This window comes from Lacerta agilis, chromosome 12, assembly GCF_009819535.1.
Source record: "Lacerta agilis isolate rLacAgi1 chromosome 12, rLacAgi1.pri, whole genome shotgun sequence".
Classification (NCBI taxonomy): domain Eukaryota; kingdom Metazoa; phylum Chordata; class Lepidosauria; order Squamata; family Lacertidae; genus Lacerta; species Lacerta agilis.
The window spans coordinates 36,960,978-36,982,681 of NC_046323.1; the positions used below are offsets into that span (position 1 = coordinate 36,960,978).

At 41.6% G+C, this 21,704-nt stretch overlaps 1 protein-coding gene across 1 annotated transcript in view; it reads left to right on the plus strand.

Annotated features, from left to right (window-relative positions):
- Positions 1–21,704, plus strand: part of APBB1IP (amyloid beta precursor protein binding family B member 1 interacting protein) — a 49,728-nt gene that overhangs the window by 15,016 nt on the left and 13,008 nt on the right. Inside the window, exons 2-9 of the mRNA XM_033165449.1 lie at positions 4,157–4,228; positions 6,708–6,795; positions 7,284–7,585; positions 8,648–8,725; positions 12,118–12,277; positions 13,078–13,199; positions 18,729–18,803; positions 19,657–19,800. Coding sequence (XP_033021340.1) covers positions 4,157–4,228; positions 6,708–6,795; positions 7,284–7,585; positions 8,648–8,725; positions 12,118–12,277; positions 13,078–13,199; positions 18,729–18,803; positions 19,657–19,800 — 1,041 coding nt within the window. The remainder of the gene's footprint in view (positions 1–4,156; positions 4,229–6,707; positions 6,796–7,283; positions 7,586–8,647; positions 8,726–12,117; positions 12,278–13,077; positions 13,200–18,728; positions 18,804–19,656; positions 19,801–21,704) is intronic.

Consider the following 21,704-nt stretch of genomic DNA (forward strand, 5'->3'; position numbering starts at 1 on the left):
CTTTTGTCACACTAAATCATAAAATCAATTGTTTTTGTCTCACTAAATCACACCCACGAGTGCCATAAAGTATATCCTAGCATAAATTTAACAATGAATACCTTGAAGTAGTGTTAGAAAGTGGAGACACATTTTTCATGCTAGCTTCCAAATGTATAGTACTGCGTTTTCTGTACTTCAGTAATCCTGCTGGTTATTCACTGTGACCCAACTAACCTTTAGGTTAATATGCAATGGTTTGATTATCTGGAAATGCTCCCATATTGTTTAAAACTCACCTCCGTTCAAAACAGCCTTCACCAGCCTGGTGCCTTCCAGATGTTTTGGATTCCAACCTTCCAAGTTGGCAAAGGCTGGTTTGGAACATGGTTTCTGTCCTATCACATGAGATTGAGCCAAGTGCCGTGCTCCAAATTCTGGAGGAATTTTGAAAAATATTGGTGATCTATATGTACAAGAAGCAAGTTCTGTATGTGTGCCATGCTGTGGAGTGCTGTGGTCATATGGAGAAGAATGTATGTTCTATCAGTTCTATCAGTTCCTCAGCACTTCGCTACCATTAGTACCTTAGCATGTATGACTGCATCTACAGTGGTATACCTTCTCAAACGCCTTGGTACTCAAACAACTTGGAACCCAAACACTGCAAACCCGGAAGTAAGTGTTCTGGTTTGCAAACTTTTTTCGGAAGTCGAACGTGCTCCGTTTTGAGTGTTACGCTTCTGATTTGAGTGCCACACTTCTGTTTTGAGTGTTATGGTGAGGTCTGTCTGTTTTTGCTATTCATTTTGAGGTCTCTTTTTGTTTTTGCGGCTCTTTGTTGTTGTTTTTGTGACAGTGTGGAACCCAGTTCAGCTACTGATTGATTGATTGTGTGACTGCGCAGTACATTATTTATTGCTGTCATTTTATGGATCATTGGTCTCGTTAGATAATAAAATTCATGTTAAATTGCTGTTTTAGGGTTGTTTTTAAAAGTCTGGAATGGATTAATCCATTTTGCATTACTTTCTATGGGAAAGTTTGCCTTAGTTTTGGAACGCTTTGGTTTTGGAAAGACTTCCAGAACGGATTAAGTTTGAGAACCAAGGTACCGCTGCATGTCTTTTTTTGGTAAACACCTTTCCATGCAGAGGCAAAAGCATGGGATGTAGTAGTAGGTCAGAGGTAGGACTGTCTCCTCTAGTGTGGATAGTGACATTTGGAGAATGGGAAAATTCTATTAAAACGAAGAAACCAAGGCCAACCCTAATATGTGCATTAAAGACTATGATTATTATAACATGTTTCCACAAGTTACTGCATTAGCCATTTAATTGGCTTATAGGAATCAAGCACCAGTGCTTAAGAGTCTGTCCATTCTCTGGCATGGCTATAGTACTTGACCCAATTTCTGGTACTAACAGGAATTTATTAGCCGGTGAACACCTACCCAGCAGAGACAGAAACAGGGGTGCGGTGCGGACCCAAAGGCTTGCTGAATGTTTCCATGCCAGTTTTTGAGACACTGTGCAGTGCATCATTTTCCTGGTAATTTGGGGGATTTCAGTGAAATGTGACTGATTCTGACAGGCAACGGGCAGCCTAGCTGGCAAGAGGAGGGTGCCGTTTTAGCCGCAGTGGTGCAGAACTTCAGTTATGTTGCTAAATTTAAGCAGCCTCTTAGAACGGAGCTGCCCAACTGATAACCTCATATTTATCTCATAAATATTAAACAGCTTGAACTGCATATTAGTCAGCTATGCCTAGCGGGGCCTCGGTGGCTCTCTCTCTCTCCCTAGCAATTACCGTATCAGCGCAGATCATTGGCCTGTTCCTTCGCCTACTGCTTTGCTGCTGCTCGTTTATGGTAATCGGAGGCGTGTGGGGGCTGTGCTGCAAAAGCATTCTTGTTACAGGGGCAATAGTAATAAACTCATGGCTGAGGTTCTTTCTATCCAGGAGAGAACGGGGTGATTCTGCTCCCTATCAATCAGAGACTGGTTAATTTTTCTTCACAATCGGCAGTGCGTTAAAAAGTTGTTGGCTAGGAGGAGCTAATTAGAATCCTCAATTGCAGAGCGTTGAATAAATAGCTACCATTCATCAAGTAGGGGTGTTTTTTCCTTGCAGCATGGAATTATTCTGAGCCCCGTCCTGATCCGTGTTTATTTTGAAGTCCATTTGATTTCAAAGGGACTTGCTTCCAAGAAGGTATACTTGGGATTCAAGCCTGAACTTGTTTTCCTGGATCTTCATACTTTTTGAATTCTTTTTAAATAAACCAACTCAGCCACAATTCTGAAATGTGTGTGTGGTTAATGATGAATAAGAACGGGTGATAAAACTACAGTCAAACCTCGGGTGTCAAACGTAATCCGTTCCGGAAGCCCATTCAGCTTCCAAAATGTTGGACAACCGAATTGCAGCTTCCAATTGATTGCAAGAGCTTCCTGCACTCAGCGGAAGCCTCGCCGGACGTTCGGCTTCCGAAAAACGTTCGAAAACTGGAGAATTTACTTCTGGGTTTTCGGCATTCGGGAGCCGAATTGTTCACGGAGCTGTTCGGGAGCCGAGGTTTGACTGTATTTGCTATGAATTTTGCATGCTGACATTAGCTTCCTCTTTTTCTTTTCATTTTACAAAGTCTTCAATGGGTTTTTAATAATAATAAATAATAATAATAATAATAATGAGTTAACTTCCATTTGATCGCATGTATCATGCATGGCCAGATACATCAGGATGCCAAGTCTGTAACTGCCGCTAGATTACAAAGCAGCATGGTAGCAGCTGGAATGGGGCAGGAGCAAAGCACCTGCAAGTCTGTCCCCATTATTGTGCATTTGCTTGTTCACAGTCCAGGCTTGTATAGAGGGTGAACCAGGCCACTTTTGCACCTCATTTACAAAGAAAGTGAGAGTGCTTTTTTTTTTGCTACAGAATAATTGTTGCATATTCATACACATACACACACACACTACTAATTGGCTAAGATTTCTTTGGAGTGATAGCCCTAAGAGAAATGGAAATTAGTTTGGAAGTGGCTAAATTTTATTGGGGGAAGGGGAATCAGGAATGGGTTCAGCCATTTGCCTGCTACCGAGTTTCCACACGGCTGTATATTGAGTCATTCTCACATGTAACAGTAACAAGGTTATGACTTATGCAATCTTGTCACAATCATGTGTCTGGTGTGTGCTTTCTTCAGTACTTTAGTATTCTGTAGCCTTTGCTGTATTCCTTGCCTGCTAGGAGATAATTTTGCTCATTTGTTACTGTTTTGAGCAAGACATTGGCTGGAAAGGGTACGCTCCATAAAGCAGGCAGCAAGCTGACTTTTATTTCTTTGACAGAATAGTGTAAGCATCAGAGGTGAATTGAAAAGGTCAAATATTCTGTGGAAATTTTTCCATACATTGTTTGGGTGGTGGTCTCCAATGAATCAAACTTCTCCAATGGCCAATGAAGTCATGTTGGATCAAAAGGAAAGGGCTGAAATTAATCTAGGACATGCTTTACTGAACTCTGATGCTGGGGTGCCTTCAGATTGGCAGCATATTGTGGGAGGGATTCAAGTGTACTGGGAAATTTAGGTTTGTGCAATTAGAATGGACTTAAGTGATCTGTTGCCTTTGTGCAACAAATCCACTTTAAAAAATAAATGGGCTTTTTGCTGTTAGGAAAGTGACTAAGAAATACACTGAAAGGTGTGGAACGATGAATGATTTAAAGGAAGACATATAAACACCCCACATGCTAATTAGGATGAGCACTCATTGATTTATAACCTTTCTACAAACAAATCGGAACAAATGTTCAATAAAGACTAAATAAAAGTTTTGATGTAAGCTTTGTGTGAGCAAATCAGGATGACTGCTGAGTAAGTAGGATATTATTTCTTTGGAGTAGGAAAAAGACACTGCAAGACCAGTATAGGTGATCAGTGACCTGGCTTAGAGGGGGGGGTGGGCTATATCTGAGAACAACTAGTCTTATCACAATGCTTTGAAAATGAAATGGTTTATTTCAGTAATAATAATAGGAGAAAAGCTACAATTAGTAGTAAGAGAATGAAACTCGAGGGCATCCCTTTTATGTTGCAGAAATGTTTGTGATGTTCTTGGTAGGCACTGAGGCTCACTGCTCTCACCCCTGCCTGATTTTTGTTTTTCAGATGGAGGAAACATGTGAAGATATAGATCAAATGTTCAGCGATTTATTGGGGGAAATGGATTTGCTGACACAGGTAAGTTATGCTTTCTTAGCTGTTTTGGAGAACTGTTAAAAGAAAGTAAAAAAGAAGGAATAAATAATCCTACTTCCTGTCTCCATTCTTTGTTGTTCCTTCATACTAAATATAATTATTTCAACATACTGGGATTGATTCCTCATCTGCTGCCCCCACGTTGCCCATGAAATAACCAGTACCAGTTGCAAGAGACTTTTTGCAGCTGAAGCAAAACATCACAATGCCTGTTGTGCTAGACCAGCACATCTAGCCACATTTTTTTTTTTAAAAAGAAAGGACAAAGGACACTACAGTCATACCTTGGAAGTTGAACAGCTTAGCTCCCAAACATTTTGGTTCCTGAACTTCACAAACCCGGAAGTGACTGTCGCGGTTTGTGGACTGTTTTTGGAAGCCGAACGTCCGGGGCTTCTGCGGCTTACAATTGGCTGCAGGAGCTTCCTGAAGCCAAGCAGAAGCCATGCTTTGGTTTTTGAACATTTTGGAAGTCGAATGGACTTCTGGTACAGATTCTGTTCGACTTCCAAGGTACGACTGTATAACCATCCCTGTATGCATTATGTGGGAATGGGGGATTGTACAGCAAAAACAGGTTACTATGTCGTTGGAGCACATATTTGCTCACTAAAATCAGCTTTCCCTCTTGGGGGTGGGGAGGCCCTGTATACAGGGGACTTTTTGCCTTTCATTTTCAGCCATTTGTCTGGTAAACCCTTCTCCTGCCCCTTCACCAAGCTACTTTCCTTCCTGTGAGGGAGTTTAATTCCCTCCCTGGCCCACCTTCCTTCTGCTTCTGATTGCTGAGTCCTGCAGCTGCTTTTCCTTTAGAAAAAGAAACCTCTGGGAAATGGGTCGCATATATCCTTTGTAATGTCAAGTTGGCCTTTAGACTTCAGCGGAATGCTGGCAACGTAGCAAAATAAGAATCTATGGCACAAATTACATAAATTTTGAAAGTGTAACTTGAAGCACTTAACCTGCCACTTTGGTTTTTATATATGATTCCCTCGGCATAAAGCTTTATTTCTGAACTTTTTTATGGTGTTCAGATAGGTTCCGTCAGTTGTATTTTACTCTGTTGATTAGGAATTCTTCTGGAAGGAGCTTGCAAACCAATAAAATAAAATAAAATATTGTTCGTGCCATCCCGACCTCCACAGCAGTGCAAAATTCCAGGGCTCCAGGCTCCTACCCAAGGTTCATGTTTCCTTTGGAAATGAGGCACAGGGGAGACTGTGGTGTCTTTATGGCATAGGGTTTATGTACACAGATATATATAACCTGAGCCTGCCATGGAGGGGTTCAGAGCATTGCCACTCCGAAAGGGCCTTGCTTCTCCCATAGGCACACTTCTGGATTCAAAAGAGAAAATCAAACATGCTCCAAAATGTGGCTCTGACCCCCCTCTCCAGCTTGCTGACCTTTTCCAGACTACAACATCACTGCAAAAACTCCATCCTAAACTTTTCTTTTGCCTTTCGAACTAACTGACCTTTGTGGGGGGGGGGGGGCGGTGGCACTGAGCCCCTTCCATTTTCCCAGCTAATGACTCATCCTGACTTGTATTTTAACATGCAACAATAAATATCTAGCACCCCAGAATTAGAAGGTAAGTCCAAGCACCCCACGAACTTGTAACATTATGATTTAATGGCACAGTGTTGGCTATCGGAACAGTAACGGCAATTCACTATTAAGTTTCTGGCTTCTTATTAATGGATTAGGTGTAAATGAGAAAGTAGAATAGCTTGAAAACTAACAAATAACATTTTCTATGTAGATATTGACGCTGAGTCTGCTTTGTGACAGTGGCCACCACCACTGTTTCCCCAGTTTTGTCCCCCCCCCCACCTGCCCTCTAAGCTGCTATTTATCGTGCTGGGGAAACAAACAGCTCTTTTGTGGAAGGTGGTTTAAATCAGGGAAACAGCACGGGGGAAAGGATTTTTTAAACCCTGCAAGTGCTCTGGCAACTTAAGCTGTTGCTTTATATATATATAACACCAGGAGATCCAATCATGGATCTTACATTTTTATTTTTTTGCCTTAAGACAAACTAGATAGTATGCAAAATGCATGACATTTTACTTGTTTGTGTTTTGTTAGTGACTTGGGGAGTTGGGGGGACGGTTGAACACAGCTGTGGAAGCGGGCGGGGGAGAATGGCTTATAGTCAAAAGTTTCATATCCCCCTTATGGTGTTCACACTGAATACATGATAAATAAACAACTCAAAACTCATTTCCCCCATGACATATGAAGCAGCATTCAAATTTGTTTGATGTCAAAGGTGGGGTAAGTTATTCTGGAGAAAGGGATGTTAAGACTACAGTCTTACAATCACAAAGCGAACCTCTTTCTATAGAGAGTAACCTGCCCAGTAGATAAGTTTCTGGTCTTAGGATACCTCGAATAACTTTTCTACCATGACTGTTGCCATTGATAGTGATATTTCCCCCCCCCCTTTCTTCATCAGAGTTTGGGAGTAGAAACGCTCCCACCTCCATCCAGCAAAGCAACCAATGAGGAATTAAGTTTTGCAGTTGGTTTTAAAGATTTAAATGGTGAGTATTTGTATTTTGCATTTCTATGATCTGTTTATGGGGGAGGGGAGCACTATTTAGCAAAAAGCTAAATGGACACTTTTCTCTTCTGAAACAATTCATTAATTTTGAATGTGTAAAATGACTTTGGTCTAACTCTTGAAACGATGAAAGTTTTCATTTTCTCTTTCTTTCAAAAAAGCGATCCTGTAAATTTTATCAGAGGTATAATTTGCTTTTGAATATGGTACTCAAGTTATTATATTTCATTTCTCTATGCAAATCTTAGCCTGGCTTTTAATGCTCATGAGATGGCGCAGATGTAAATTGCTCCAGTACAGTATTCCCAGGTGCTCTTTTAAAAACTTGCCTCTGTCACCTCCTTGGCTAGAAGCCATCCATATTATAATCTGTGGAACAGCATCTACTCACACTAGCGGGGCAAGTTGCTCAAGATCAGTACTAAAATGATGCCTGAGATATCGTGTCTTATTTTTTTTCCTTAACAGAATCCTTAAATGCATTGGAAGATACCGATTTGGATGCTTTAATGTCTGATCTTGTAGCAGACATAAGTGAAGTGGAGAAAGCCACATTCCAAGAAGAGAAAGACGCCTCTCATTTCCAACATTCTGCCAAGACTCAGGCTCCAGCAAATGCTGCTGTCGCCACTTATGCCCAGTCAAATTTCCCAAATATTGCCGTTACCCAGGTTGAGGATGATTTGCCACCACCTCCTCCAGAACTAGCCTTTGCTGTTCCTCCTCCTCCACCACGTGCTCCAACCCAGCCTCCTGAACCACGCACTCAGGTGAGCAGAATCTGTCACGGCTTAAAATTAGCCGCTGTTTCTTTAATACAAAAGGAACTGAGTCAGCTGCCTACAATGAATCGGCAAAGCCTGTATGACTCATGCAACCTTTCACCTAACATATGCCTGTATATATAGAGTGGTTGTTGATTGTGTGTGGTGTGGGTTGATAGAAAGCTGTTTGCGTTTCATATGTATAAAGCTGTCGGTCATGGTTGGAGAAAACTTTTTTTTTTAGAATAAAAGCAGCATTCTGCAAAGTACTTTTTCTCAAGGACTCTTTGTGCCAACTAGGGTCTGAGGACCAGGCAAAGGAGATCAGAACCTTTTCTTTTTCAAACACTGACAGAATCTCATTTCAAAACTCTGCTGGGCTCTTGTTTTAATGTAGCCCCTCACCAGCCTGGTGTCCTCCATATACTTTGGACAGCAAGTTCCATCAGCCATAGCCAGCCTATAATTAGAGTTGTAACCTGGTGGAGGGCACTAGGTTAGCAAAGGCTGTTTTAACGGTTCTGCAGATGTTTTCCGTAGCACCAAAAGAGAGAACCTAGAATAGCAAAACGAAAAGCCCTTCTGTTTTAGAAGCTAAATCAGTTTCTCCTGACCTTTTCAAGTACAGTCCAACTACCCAGAAAGTTTCTGTTGGCCAGAAAGCACAATGTCACGTATGTGTACCAGTATGGTGTAGTGGTTAAGAGCGGTAGAACTGGGGAACTGGGTTCGCGTCTCCGCTCCTCCACATGCAGCTGCTGGGTGACCTTGGGCTAGTCACACTTCTCTGAAGTCTCTCAGCCCCACTCACCTCACAGAGTGTTTGTTGTGGGGGAGGAAGGGAAAGGAGAATGTTAGCCGCTTTGAGACTCCTTTGGGTAGTGATAAAGCGGGATATCAAATCCAAACTCCTCCTCCTCCTCCTCCTCTTCTTCTTCTTCTTCTTCTTCTTCTTCTTCTTCTTCTTCTTCTTCCATGTTGAGACAGCCCCATGTGGAGAAGTATAGTGGTTCTTTAGTCCAGAGTGTTGCGTCTTTAAAAGGGGCTTTACAATCTTTCTTCTTTCAGGAAGAACAAGAGGCACAAGCAAAAGCGGACAAGATTAAGCTTGCATTAGAAAAGCTGAAGGAAGCCAAAGTTAAAAAGGTAGCATTCTCTATTTTATTTTATTTTTGCAAAAGTATTGACACCCAAACCTTACGATTTTAAACAGCCGTTATATACAGTCAAGTATTGGCTCGTTCCATGTACTTTCCTCTCCATTTTGTTTGCCTGTTGATTGGATGATTTGCCAAGATGTCCAGATCACAAACCAGACTCAGGTCATACCTGTTTTCCACCAGGCTGTGGCTGTTCCACTTCTATTTACTGAAGGCGTTTTTTTATGCCACCCTTCATAAATATTTATTCCTGAACAGTTAAAGGACAGTAGCAATAAAATATACACAAAACAATTAATAAAACAAATAAATGTGTTTGATAACAATCCATTAGAACAGGATTGTTATCATGAAAAATAGCCGTACATGGGAACTGTAGCCCTAAGGACTGCTAATGACTTTTTAAAGAAACGAAAATAATTGCCCTTTCCATGAGGTGTAAAAATATGTCACCTTGGCTTAGATCCTAGCCTCTTCAGTGAACACAACAGAGAAACCTGTTCATGAAATCTGAATGGTCAGCCTCCTTCTGCAGCTGTAATGGCATGTGTAGCTGAGTCAAGCCATGGAGCCTGACATCCATGTTGCTGCTGTTTAAGTGGATGAGGCGGGTATGGGACTTGGTGGCAGTGAGGTCGGGGCTGCATGGGCTCACGGACAGGACAGGACAGGACAGCAAATTGACTGAGCCAGCATGCCTGCACACCTTGCTGCTGCCCTGCCCTGCTCCACTGTGGTCCAGGTAAGCAGCAACAATGTCAGGCTCCAGAGCTCTGGCCCACTACTTGCCCCACGATGCCTCCAAAAACTCCCTGTCCACCCACCCACCCACCCCAAAAAATCTGCTCCTAAGGTTGGAGGAGCCTTGTGAATGGTTTCCATGTTGTGAGGGCTGCAGGTGGATGGGAAGGCACTACACTAAATTGATTTCCACTTGTGCAATTCCCCCCAAATCTGTTATAGGGGTTTCCCCAACCCTCTGGAGTAGAATGTAAAAATGCTATCACCATATTTCTGGGCAACCCCAAATATTGGACTGGCGTTATTTCCACTACCCTTTGCCTTTTCTTCTCAAAGAGTTATGATAGTGTATTCAAAACAAATATTCTGCAGAAGTACCAAAGTACAAGTTACTAAAGTGGAGGGATTTGGAAAGAATACAGCTTAGTTTCTCAATGCTCCTTGCTTTTTATAGTTTGAGCAAAATTGAACACTGCACTGCCAGAGCTGCTTGTGCAGAGATCTTAAAATTAGAATTAGCAGAACTAAAGTAACATTTCCTGGCCAGGAACTGACTTCTTTATTTTCTTATATGCGGACTGATAGTAGGACAGTGATTATTTAGGAAGTCTCCTTCCAGTGAACACTTCTCTTTTCACTTTGTGAAAACATGCATTTTGATCATGAAGTAGTAGATAGGAACCTCTGTTTTACCAAGACCCAGTAATAATTGAGAACCATTGTAGCTGATTGTAGTAAACGCAACATGAACAACATGTGCCAACTGCTTAACATGTGAAAAAATTGCTTAGCGTTGGGGGGGGATGCACAACCTTTGTAGCTATTATAAACTCAAAAGGTAGGTCTGGCTGAGAGAAAGGGAATAACTAGTCCAGGATAGCCCAGTTTGCTTCATAGCGGAATGAGGATTTAGACCTTTATTGCTAACACTCCAACCACTAGACCACATTAGAGCACCTGTTCCTTTCATTGTTGTGCAGCTGGAGGTATCTCAGCAAATGCAGCTTTTTGTGGCAGAGTATTGGAGGGTTTGAAAAACTGGAGGTGCCCAAATTCCCATGTCTGCAAAACCATTAAAGGTTCAGTGTCTCTAATGCAGAAAGATCAATTACCCCTGGATTGGTGCATACCTGAACAATGGCTTCCTATTTCTTCCAACAGAATGCTTTAATATACAAGTGAGATTCTGGGAAATGTCCTGGTGAAAGGCAGGTACTATATTCTCTTAGTCATAGCCCTTTCTTCTGAACAGTCTATGCCAATCCTAGACCTGTGTAGTCAGCCGTGCGGGTCGTCAGAAACAGTCACCAATTAACAAATTTCTCAAGCAGAGACCAGAAGATCTGGTAGGGTGTTTTTATCCCCCAAAGTCAATATAAAATGAGATTAGGTGTTGAATTTCCAGCCAGTTATAACTGGATCCTAGATTAGGTCTGATCTGATGGGTTTGTTGTTCCTTCGTTTTATATTAACCCACCCAATATTATGGCCTACCCTGAGAAGGTTCTAAAAATAAACCACACAGAGAATGAAAGAAAATAGTAATAATTTCAGGAATACTATATAACAGTGGTGGCGAACCTTTTAGAGACCAAGTGCCCAAACTGTAAACCAAAACCCACTTATTTATCACAAAGTGCCCAAACTTGTTGAGCTTTTTTGGGGGAGCTGCCGACCAAAGTTTTGGAGCTTTTTTGGGGGGGGTTGCACAAAAGTTGCTTTGCTTTTTTTGGGGGGGTGCCCCAAAGTTGCTGAGCTTTTTTGGGGGGGGAGAGAACAGAAATAAATGACAAATAATACCTTCGCTGGAACTAACATACAGCGCCGACATCATCGTCTGCCAAAGCGCCAAAAAAACACACACACAGCACAATAAGGGTTAAAAAAACGAACACTGTTATGCCCAATCAGAAACAACTACTGACGCAGCAAATTGACAAACAGATCAATTGCCGAACACAATCTCCAGCGACTAGCAAAAAAAAAAAAAAAAAAGTTCAAGGTTTCAACAGCGGACGCAAGCCTGGGGGAAAAACAACAACAACAGCATGGATGGGCCGATGGTGCGCGTGCCAGCAGTGAGGGCTCTGCGTGCCAAATCTGGCACGCGTGCCATAGGTTCGCCACCACTGCTATATAATGTTGCCAGCTGTTGAGGAAAAACTAGTGCAACCTGCTTCTGTATCCTTAATAGTAGCCTGATTTGTTACCACCAGGAAGAGGAGCTTTTAACAAGAGGGAGATATGCATTAAAACCTCCTAATTTTTGCTGAAGCTGATGCTGTTAAAGATGTAGGAGCAAGAGCTGGTAAAAATGTTGGTAACTCTGCTATCATGCAAACTGTATGTTTAATAATGTTTTAGAGAAACGATCTGTATATTTACATGAAATTTCAGTTACTCTTTACTCAAAACATGAATTCTGTATTGGAAAGGGGCAGGGAAGTAGAGCTGTTGACTTGGTAGTGTTCCCAAGACATATTATGTTCCCCCACCCCACCCCCAGGTCCAATTTTCTGATACATGATGGATTTGAATCGGCAGTGGTCTCTCTGATCAGCCCAGGCAGATTCTTGACCACAGTAGCCTTTTGGTACACATTGAAATTAACTGCCTCATCTATTATTCTCTCTGCAGCTTGTTGTCAAGGTGCACATGAATGATAACAGTTCGAAATCCCTGATGGTGGATGAACGGCAAGAGGCACGTGATGTATTGGACAATCTCTTTGAAAAAACCCACTGCGACTGTAATGTGGACTGGTGCCTTTATGAAATATACCCGGAGCTACAAATAGGTACGTTGCAAAGCTTTTAGATCTTCTTACGCTATATTTTTAGAGCTTTACTAGAAAGGGTTTCGGTGATGCCACATCAGGCAACATTTTGCCATTGAAATCCAGCACCCATCTCTTCGTTTTGGTGGGTTCTTGTTTGCGTCCGATAGATCTGAGCTCCTAGTTTTGGTGTGTCTTGTCTCTACTAATGGTGTGTGTCACATACTAGGGGCTGTGCCTCCCTTTGCCCACTCCCTTTACTCCTTGCTAAAGCCACCCCACTTCCCAACTTTCCTTACACTTCACCTGGGCCACCTGTCTGCCTGCTCACCCATCTGGGTCTGCCCACCTCAATCTCTGGTTGCCTGCTTATCACCCTCCAATGCTGGTGTGATGCCCAAGCAGTCCTAAGAGCCCACTTTGTCATAACGCTGTAGTTCACAGCGCCATCTCCCTGTAGGTAGCAAACTGCGGCATCACAACAGCCTTACATGTTTATTATATGTAAGGATATATAAATATATACATACATGCAGGGGAGTGTTAAAAGAAAAAGTCTGAAACATCCAAGTACCTGGTGAAACGTAGGGAATCCCGTTGCAAACTTTTACAAACTGGAAAAAAAGGAAACCTGGGAAGTTTTTCTGTTTTGGCAAAGATGCTTTCATCTAGTCTATCGTGGCTCTTGTGGTCTGAATATTATGGATAAGCAATTGCTTTGAACCATTTTACTACATTTAAATATAGGGATGTGCTCTGATGACGGAGCATGTGTGTAATATATCTGTCTGTCTTAACATTTTTGGTTTGGGTTTCCCTAGAAAGATTTTTTGAAGACCATGAAAGTGTGATCGAAGTCTTATCACATTGGACCCGGGACACTGAGAATAAGATTCTGTTTTTGGAAAAAAAGGAAAAATACGCTGTGTTTAAAAACCCACAGGTAAAGTAACATAATTTAGGCAAGCTGGTGGATAGTAAGATTTTAGTTCATATAGTAATGACTAGATATTTTATTTGCTTTGCAGCCCAAGTGACGAAAGATTGAAGGTGCGTCCAGTGTTGGTATATCAAAGGGATCTTGAGTTGTGCTTCCTATGTATCAGAGCACAATATTGGTTACTAAACACTAAATAGTAATTCTCGGGAATAGTCACTGAAGGTCAAAACTGAAGTACTGGTAACACCAAAGTGCATTTTAGCATCCAACAAGGAGAGGGAGATTGCGGTGGATTTCTTGATTTATCCATTTGGTGAGCCCCACTTCACTCATTTTATTTGCCCAGGGAAATCGTGTTAAAAGGCTTTGCTCCATTTTACTCCAGTGACTCATTAAAATGGATGGTCACAAGCTTGTGTCAGAAGCTGCAACATCGTTAGTACATACAACTCCACATCCTCAAAATATCTTTATAACGTGAAATTTAATTCTCTTTGTAAAGTGACTGCTATGACAAATGGACTGCTCTTTGGGAAGATCTGAGTGTTTCCCAGACCTGGCTTAGCAGCATTGCAGAATAAACTTATCTCACACCAGCTGCTGCTACTGTAATTATTTCTATCAGTGCATCCCAGTTAATGCATCTTCACTTTAGAATTGGGGTGACCATGGGGTTTTGTATGAGGATGCAAACACAAATTCCTGGAAACCATAAGAAAACCAAACCACCCAACCCACATTTTTTGGGGGGGAGGGGGGAGGATGTGTAGTGAGTGACCTTGGAAGCCCGTACTGCTTATGATAACATAGTCTTAATTGTGTGTGTTTGATAAAGTTTCATTTGGTGTACAGCCTGCATGTAGAGCAATGGACCAAGGAATCCACCCCTTTCAGTTAATTAGCTGGACGTTGTGTGGTTAATAACGAAGAGCCAGGTGCAGTCACTCAACAATGAAAATACAGATAATTACTACACAGCTGCCTCAATCACTATGCACCAACCTTCCTGTGTACTGGTGGGTGAAGGATGACCTGGAATAAGTAAATGGTCTAGCTTATTTATGCTTGCCATGACACGTAAAGGAAAATAACAGCAGAAGGACAGCAAATTCCACTTTAAAAAAAATGTTGCCTGCTTTTCATTCTAAAATAATCCCAAACCTGGGTACAATGCCAGTAAAAATGAAAAAAATCATATAAAGTTGTATTCAATTAACTTATCCTCAGAGTAAGCCCATTGAATGGCTGTGACCAACTTAGGCCCATTACTTTCAGTGGGTTTATCTACTCTGAGCAAAGGTTAGTTGACTACAACCGATAATTAACCAATAATCAGTAACACGATAAAGCATTAGTTTACAAATGTACTGTTTTATTTATTTATAAATTTTGTTGCTGCTTTTTACAATAAAATTCTGAAGTGGGGTACAATACTGATAAAATGCAACAAAATATTCCCATCAGTAAAACACGCAAGAGCACACGCACCGTTAAATAGCTTTTTGCAAAGCGCCGTGGCAAAGATTCAACCAAAGTCCTGGATGAATAAGTAGATTTTCAGGTGGTGCCAAAACGTTACATCTTGGCATAAACCCGATCTGGGGGCCACTAGCAATTCTATAGTTAAAGTAAAAGAACACAGTGCACAGTGGGTTGTTTTTTTTGAGAATCACATTTTCATGTAACGAAAAACAGTTTTCCATGGGAATCACAGAAATGGAGATCCTTTTGCTCCCAAGCAACAACTACCAATTGTTAAATGGGAAAGCTGATAGAAAAGAGAAACTAAACATTATTTTTTAAGCTATACTAATACTTAGGTTTGTGTTACAATCCCAGGAGAATCAACAAAATTGTTAAGCAACCTGCGTTTTCACACAGATTTATTTATTTAATATATTTATACCCTCTCCATTAGTATATCTCATAACAAGGTGGCTTACAAGAATCTATACTGTCTCTTCTTTGAATGCATACGTGTATATGCAATATAATGCCAACCAGCATTTTTATGTTGTATAATTTGCAACAGAACTGAACAGCTTATAGTGTCTGCCTTGTCAGAGACTATTGCTCCTCATAGTATTTTCAGAAAGGAACCTCAGACTTCTTTCAGACATATGTGGTCTTCTTCAGTGGTGCTGCAGTCTATAGGAGATGATATATCCTCATGTATAACAAGCAGCCTCGTCCTTTGACCCAGCCTGCTTATTGAAGGATAGTGAATGGCGAGCATTTCCCCCTTTTAGCAATGAAAGAGTATCAAATAAACAACAATGCATGACAATGCTGAAAAATGAGACACAGGGAAAAAACACATCTGTATTAATATGGGTTTGACAAGCAAGGTCGTACGCTGTTGTCAAAAACTCCTGTCAATTATCCTTCTTGTTTGCCAGTACCGAAATGTAGTCTATGGCACTGAGTTAAAGATACAGGGTGGTCTGTTTCCCCTTTAAATAAATACCAGATGCACAAATATAATTTGCTTGTAGCCAGAGGAAGTTCTTAAAAGGGGGGGGGGCTGTGAGCAGCTGTTTTGAGTTTGTTCCATGGTGACAATAGCAAGATGAGAATTGGGTTTGTTCGTGCATATGCAAACAAAAACAAATGCAAACAGCTTTGAGCGTCTTTTAAGGGGACATTAGGTGCAAGGTATGTGTTTTCTGTGCAAGCCTCGCTGAAATTTTGGTTTCCTGTGCAAGTCTCAATGTCCAAGAAGAGCATGATTGTTCTATGTATATGGTACTTCCCTGGAAGTTAAGTCCCATTGAAATTTCAAGGACTTTCCCAAGTAAATGTGATTAGGGTTGGGCTTTGGCAGCATAGTTGTATGGGATTTACTCCTGGAAAAGTCGGTATAGGATTGAAGTGTAAATGCCTTTTGTATGTATCATGAATACATTGTTTATGTACAGAAATACCTTTCCCTCTATTTCCATTGGGGAGACTCGTGTTCAAAATGGTCATGTGTAGTCACATAAATTTGTTTCCATGTTTTACTCAGACTTCTCACCTCTTGCGCTTCTTTGCCAAATTCCTCACCAGCCTTCACCAATCGTAGTCTGTATAATGAAAGTAGCGATCATAGGAAGCAAGTAGTCCACTCTAATGAATGAGGATACACACACTGAAAATTATTTTGCATAGAAAATGTGCAATAGCATGCAGGTGTTGTGTGTGTGTGTGTGTGTGTGTGTGTGTGTGTGTGTGTGTGTGTGTGTTTTAAAAAAACTTACCAATAAATTACCCATTTTTTACACCTTTCTGGTGCAATGCTTGCAGGAATTGGATCATGTGGAGACAGTACTATAGAGATGCATTTTTCTGACCATATGACTAGGAGGTCCTCCAGTTTGTTAGCTCAAGTTTTATCTGTTTGCCACTTTTATTCTGATATCTGACTTTCTGACTTTAAGGACGCTACTGATGGCTTAACATGTCTGTTGTTTTCTACTGCAAGGTGACGGTAGTCATCACAGTTCAGAGAGAAAGATGCACTACTTCCTTATTTGTGATTCAGTTTGTGTTCTAAATGCAACCTGCCTTGCAGTCTTTAGGGCACAGTTTTAACCAGGTGTCTTAACACCTGCAAGTTGCTTTTTGTGGTAGAAAACCATAGTCAGATTTTGTCATATGAAGCAACCCCAGGATGCTGTGTTGATCTTAGGAATCAGCCTTGCTTCCTTTAAACAATTACTGAAAGCTTTTTTCTAATTTTTTTATTTTTTTTTACAAATGTGAGTGGTCAAAAATTTAAACTTTAGAGCTGATTGCTGCAGCAATTTGGTAGTATACAATGCAAGTTAAAGTCAGTCATGCTTTGCTTCCACTTCCCCGTTTGAAAGTGCACTGAAGTTGAATTAAATCAGGCTTAACATATCAAAATTGCTGTGACCTGCCTTGCACATGACCCCATGTAAGCTATAGACATGACGACTTGGAGGCAAGCTTCAAGCATTGGCATTCTTCATGCCTGGTATTTTTTCATTTATATTATTATTATTGCAAAATTATCTGGCATGATTGCAAAATAATAATAATAATAATAATAATAATAATAATAATAATAATAATAATAATAATAATAATAATAATAATAATAATAATATAGCATTTCACAAATACAGAAAGTGCCATGCTCCAAAATACATGTTTCATAGGACATAGTACTTTTATTCCAGCTACTGTCCAGTGTGGTCTGGATGATGGGCTTGAGGGTATCCTGATCAAGTTTGCAGATGACACCAAATTAGGAGGGGTGGCTAATACCCCAGAGGACAGGATCACACTTCAAAATGACTTTAACAGACTAGAGAACTGGGCCAAAGCAAACAAGATGAATTTTAACAGGGAGAAATGTAAAGTACTACACTTGGGCAAAAAAAATGAAAGACACAAATACAGGATGGGGGACACCTGGCTTGAGAGCAGTACATGTGAAAAGGATCTAGGAGTCTTGGTAGACCATAAACTTGACATGAGTCAACAGTGTGATGCAGCAGCTAAAAAAGCCAATGCAATTCTGGGCTGCATCAATAGGAGTATAGCATCTAGATCAAGGGAAGTAATAGTACCACTATATTCTGCTCTGGTCAGACCTCACCTGGAATACTGTGTACAGTTCTGGGCACCACAGTTCAAGAAGGATACTGACAAGCTGGAACGTGTCCAGAGGAGGGCAACCAAAATGGTCAAAGGCCTGGAAACGATGCCTTATGAGGAACGGCTTAGGGAGCTGGGTATGTTTAGCCTGGAGAAGAGAAGGTTAAGGGGTGATCTGATAGCCATGTTCAAATATATAAAAGGATGTCATATAGAGGAGGGCGAAAGGTTGTTTTCTGCTGCTCCAGAGAAGCGGACACGGGGCAATGGATTCAAACTACAAGAAAGAAGATTCCACCTAAACATTAGGAAGAACTTCCTGACAGTAAGAGCTGTTCGACAGTGGAATTTGCTGCCAAGGAGTGTGGTGGAGTCTCCTTCTTTGGAGGTCTTTAAGCAGAGGCTTGACAGCCATCTGTCAGGCATGCTTTGATGGTGTTTCCTGCTTGGCAGGGGGTTGGACTAGATGGCACTTGTGGTCTCTTCCAACTCTGATTCTATGATTCTATGAAATACTGATTGCCACATGTGCGCAGAACCTTGATTTTGAACTGGAGGCTATGGGTATCAATTCCTATAGAAGTAGATAAGGATACAGATTTCACAGGGCCTTGGACAAGTGACCCTCACTTTTTCATCATAGTTGTCACCAGCTGCTCCTCCAGCTCCCTCCTGCTCCCCCTTACTTGCTTGCTAGGCAAATGAACAGGCACGCAGCGGTACCTCCTGCTCCTGAGAGCTCTGATTGGCTATCTGACTGGAAATTTTATATGGACTATGGCAACTACTGGAACTTTGACACGAAATGCAATTTGGTAGACACAGGTATAGCGCCTGCTATTTACACCTGTTGTTTTAGGTATAGTGACCTTCCCAGTTTATGGACATTGCCTTTTAATCGTCACCCTTCTTTGTGTTTTTAATTAGAATTTCTACTTGACCAATAAAGGGAAAAATGAAAGCAAGGAAATGAACGAGAAAAGCAAAGAGGCTTTACTGGAGGTAAGCAAAAGTTTGGGATAAGCAACACTGCATTTGGCTATGAAATGGATGGATGTTTTCTAAGACCCCAAACATAATAGACGTGTTTCAAGTTCTTCATTTTTGCCAAAACGGGAAGCTCTAGCACAATAGGAATAAATGCACAGTTCTCACAATGGAGGAATGTGAGATGTGAGGTCCCCAAAGAATCAGTATTGACTTTGTAACTCTAAATCACAAATGATTTAGAGTTAAGGGTAAGCAGTGAGGTGAGCCAAGTTTGCTGATAACACCAGATTGTTGTAAGGTGGTAAGAACAACAACAAAAAAGGATTAGGACATCCTTTCTAAAACTCGGGCCCCCAGATGTTGTTGGACTACAACTCCCATCATCCCTGAGTTTGAGAAAGGCTGCCTTAGGAGATATTATTTTTGTATAGTTAACCTGCTAACCTGTGGCCAGTGTGCTGCTCTTGCTAACACGACTGTTTGTGGGCAGGCAATAGCTTAGTGGCAGAGCACTTGCTTTGCCTACAGAAACATCTCAAGTTCAGTCCCTAGAAAGGCTCTGAAAGATCCCCATCTGTTGTGCTGTTCACCTATGTGTAGTGCTTTTTGGAGTGCACAAATCATTTGTATACATAATCTCAATGGCCTTTACGACCTATGAAGGGCCATAGCTTGGTGGTAGGGCACATGTTTGGCATGTATAACTAGGTTCAGCCCCTGGCATCTTTAGGTAGGGCTATGAAGGACTCCAGTCTGGAGGCCCCGGAAAGTGGCTGCCAGCCCGTGCAGGCAGAACTGAGCTAGATGGCTCTGACGTTTCCTGCGTTCCGCTTCTGTTTTGTCTAACCCCATTTTCACTCCACAGGAAAGCTTCTGTGGCACATCTGTCATTGTACCAGAAGTTGAAGGGGCCCTTTATTTAAAAGAAGACGGGAAGAAGTCATGGAAGAGACGTTATTTTCTCCTGCGAGCTTCTGGAATTTATTACGTACCCAAAGGAAAGACCAAGGTCAGGCAAGTCAAAGAAATCCTTTCAGGCAATAAAGCAATTCATGAAGGTGAAAGTAAAGGAATCCTGAGGTGACGTTCTAAGGGCAGCATCTGGTGCACCTGAGAGGGGTCCTTCTTTGGGCTGCAGCACTTGTGCAAATATTAGAATAGAGTTGCTGAGCTCCTTTGGGGCTACCCCAACCCACACTCCCTCCAGGTTTGTTTTTCTAGTTAGATTAAAAAAACATTTCGTTTCTTTAAAACCCAGACATGAAAGGAAACAAAAAAGGCCAAATCTGCACTTGTCCATTCAAAGTTAAAAGGTGCCATTACTTTTTGTCTAGTTCCCTATGGAAACTTATCTCGACAGTTTGCAATTTGCAAACATTCAGGGTTTTCTATTGGCACAAGGCAAGCTGAAGAGTTGCCATTGTTCAAGGCAGGATAAAGAGAAAGTTAGAGAAAGAGAAAGTATCAGATTTGGCTTTGATAGCCTTCCTTCCTTCCTTCCTTCCTTCCTTCCTTCCTTCCTTCCTTCCTTCCTTCCTTCCGCATTTTTCTACCAAAGAATGTTCCCTGTCTGGATAATAACATGTAGCTTTTGAGGGGAGACAATGAATCTCTTTTCTCTGTCCTTTTGTTTTGGTTCCCCCCCCCCCACACACACAGAGGCAAAGGGATACTCTGAATCTATGATTTTGGTACATTACTAACAAATTTGAGCTTCCTATAGTTGCCACCTATGTGCCTCCTCCCGCAAATGCATAAAGGATAGTAAAGAGGAATATAGCTAGAGGGAGGGTGGAAATCAGCTTAAATTGGTGAGGGGGTGGGGGGAGGTCCTCACTTGAGCAGAAGGCCTGTGGTGGATCCATTGCTGCGTGGATCCAAGTCTGAGAGTCACCTTGAATTGCCATCCAGAAATACATAAGGAAAGTGAACAGCAATCCACTGCCGGAGGGACATACCTGTATCTCTATTCTGCCAGTAACATGTGTGCATATATTCTTCGCTTAAAACATCACAGAGCATGTAAAGATGTGAATTCATTATTTGCACTTTTTACAGGGCTCCGCTTAATTAGTTATGGAAGGGGTCATGAAGAGTGCATGGCACTGAAATCCCACCCACTGGCAATTTGCCCCGCCCTTGATAGCTTTGTGTCCTTAAGGTCTACAAGCATGCTTTTCTCTTGGGTCCTAATGACCGGTCACCTGCAGCTATGCATAACTGAACTCCTTACACACCTTTCCCCCATCCTCAGTCCAGGAAAAGCTGATTTGGGAGGAAGCTGTTTAGAGTGGATGATTGGGGGGGGGGGGTTAACAGTATTAAAACACAAATAGATGGCACAGGTGTGGTTGTGATAGTTATCAGGATAGCATCAGGCATACAGGGTGAGTTTAACCCTTGCTTGCTTGCTGCGGAGCTGAGAAAATTGTAAAGAACTTCAGAGGAGGGACTCTTGTTGCAGTCACCATGGCTTTTGAGACTGCCCCCCCCAGCAGAGCTTCCATTTGCAGTCTTTATAAATGTGCATGTTAAATGCAAATAAATACCTATTTAACGCCGCATCTAGTTTGTCATCAGTTGGCTTAAAGCGTAGCCAAACTCAGGAAGAATTCTGACACTGTGTTCCATTTCCATTAAAGAAGCATCACATGAATGCCTGTGTTATGTCGTTTACTCACAGTTCCTTAGCTCAGAAATTGGGTGCACTACTGCACTAGTAAGAAAAACTTCGTTGCCATAGCAACCCGTTAAGAACAAGCAAGGGCTATTTCACAGCACTAGACAAAAGGCTACTAGAGGCGAGAGGGAGATTTGCCCATTTGATGCAGCCTGGAGCAATCACAGATACAACTTTGCACTTGTATACAAATAAACCTTGAATGTGGCTGGAGAAAAATTCATTATTTTAGA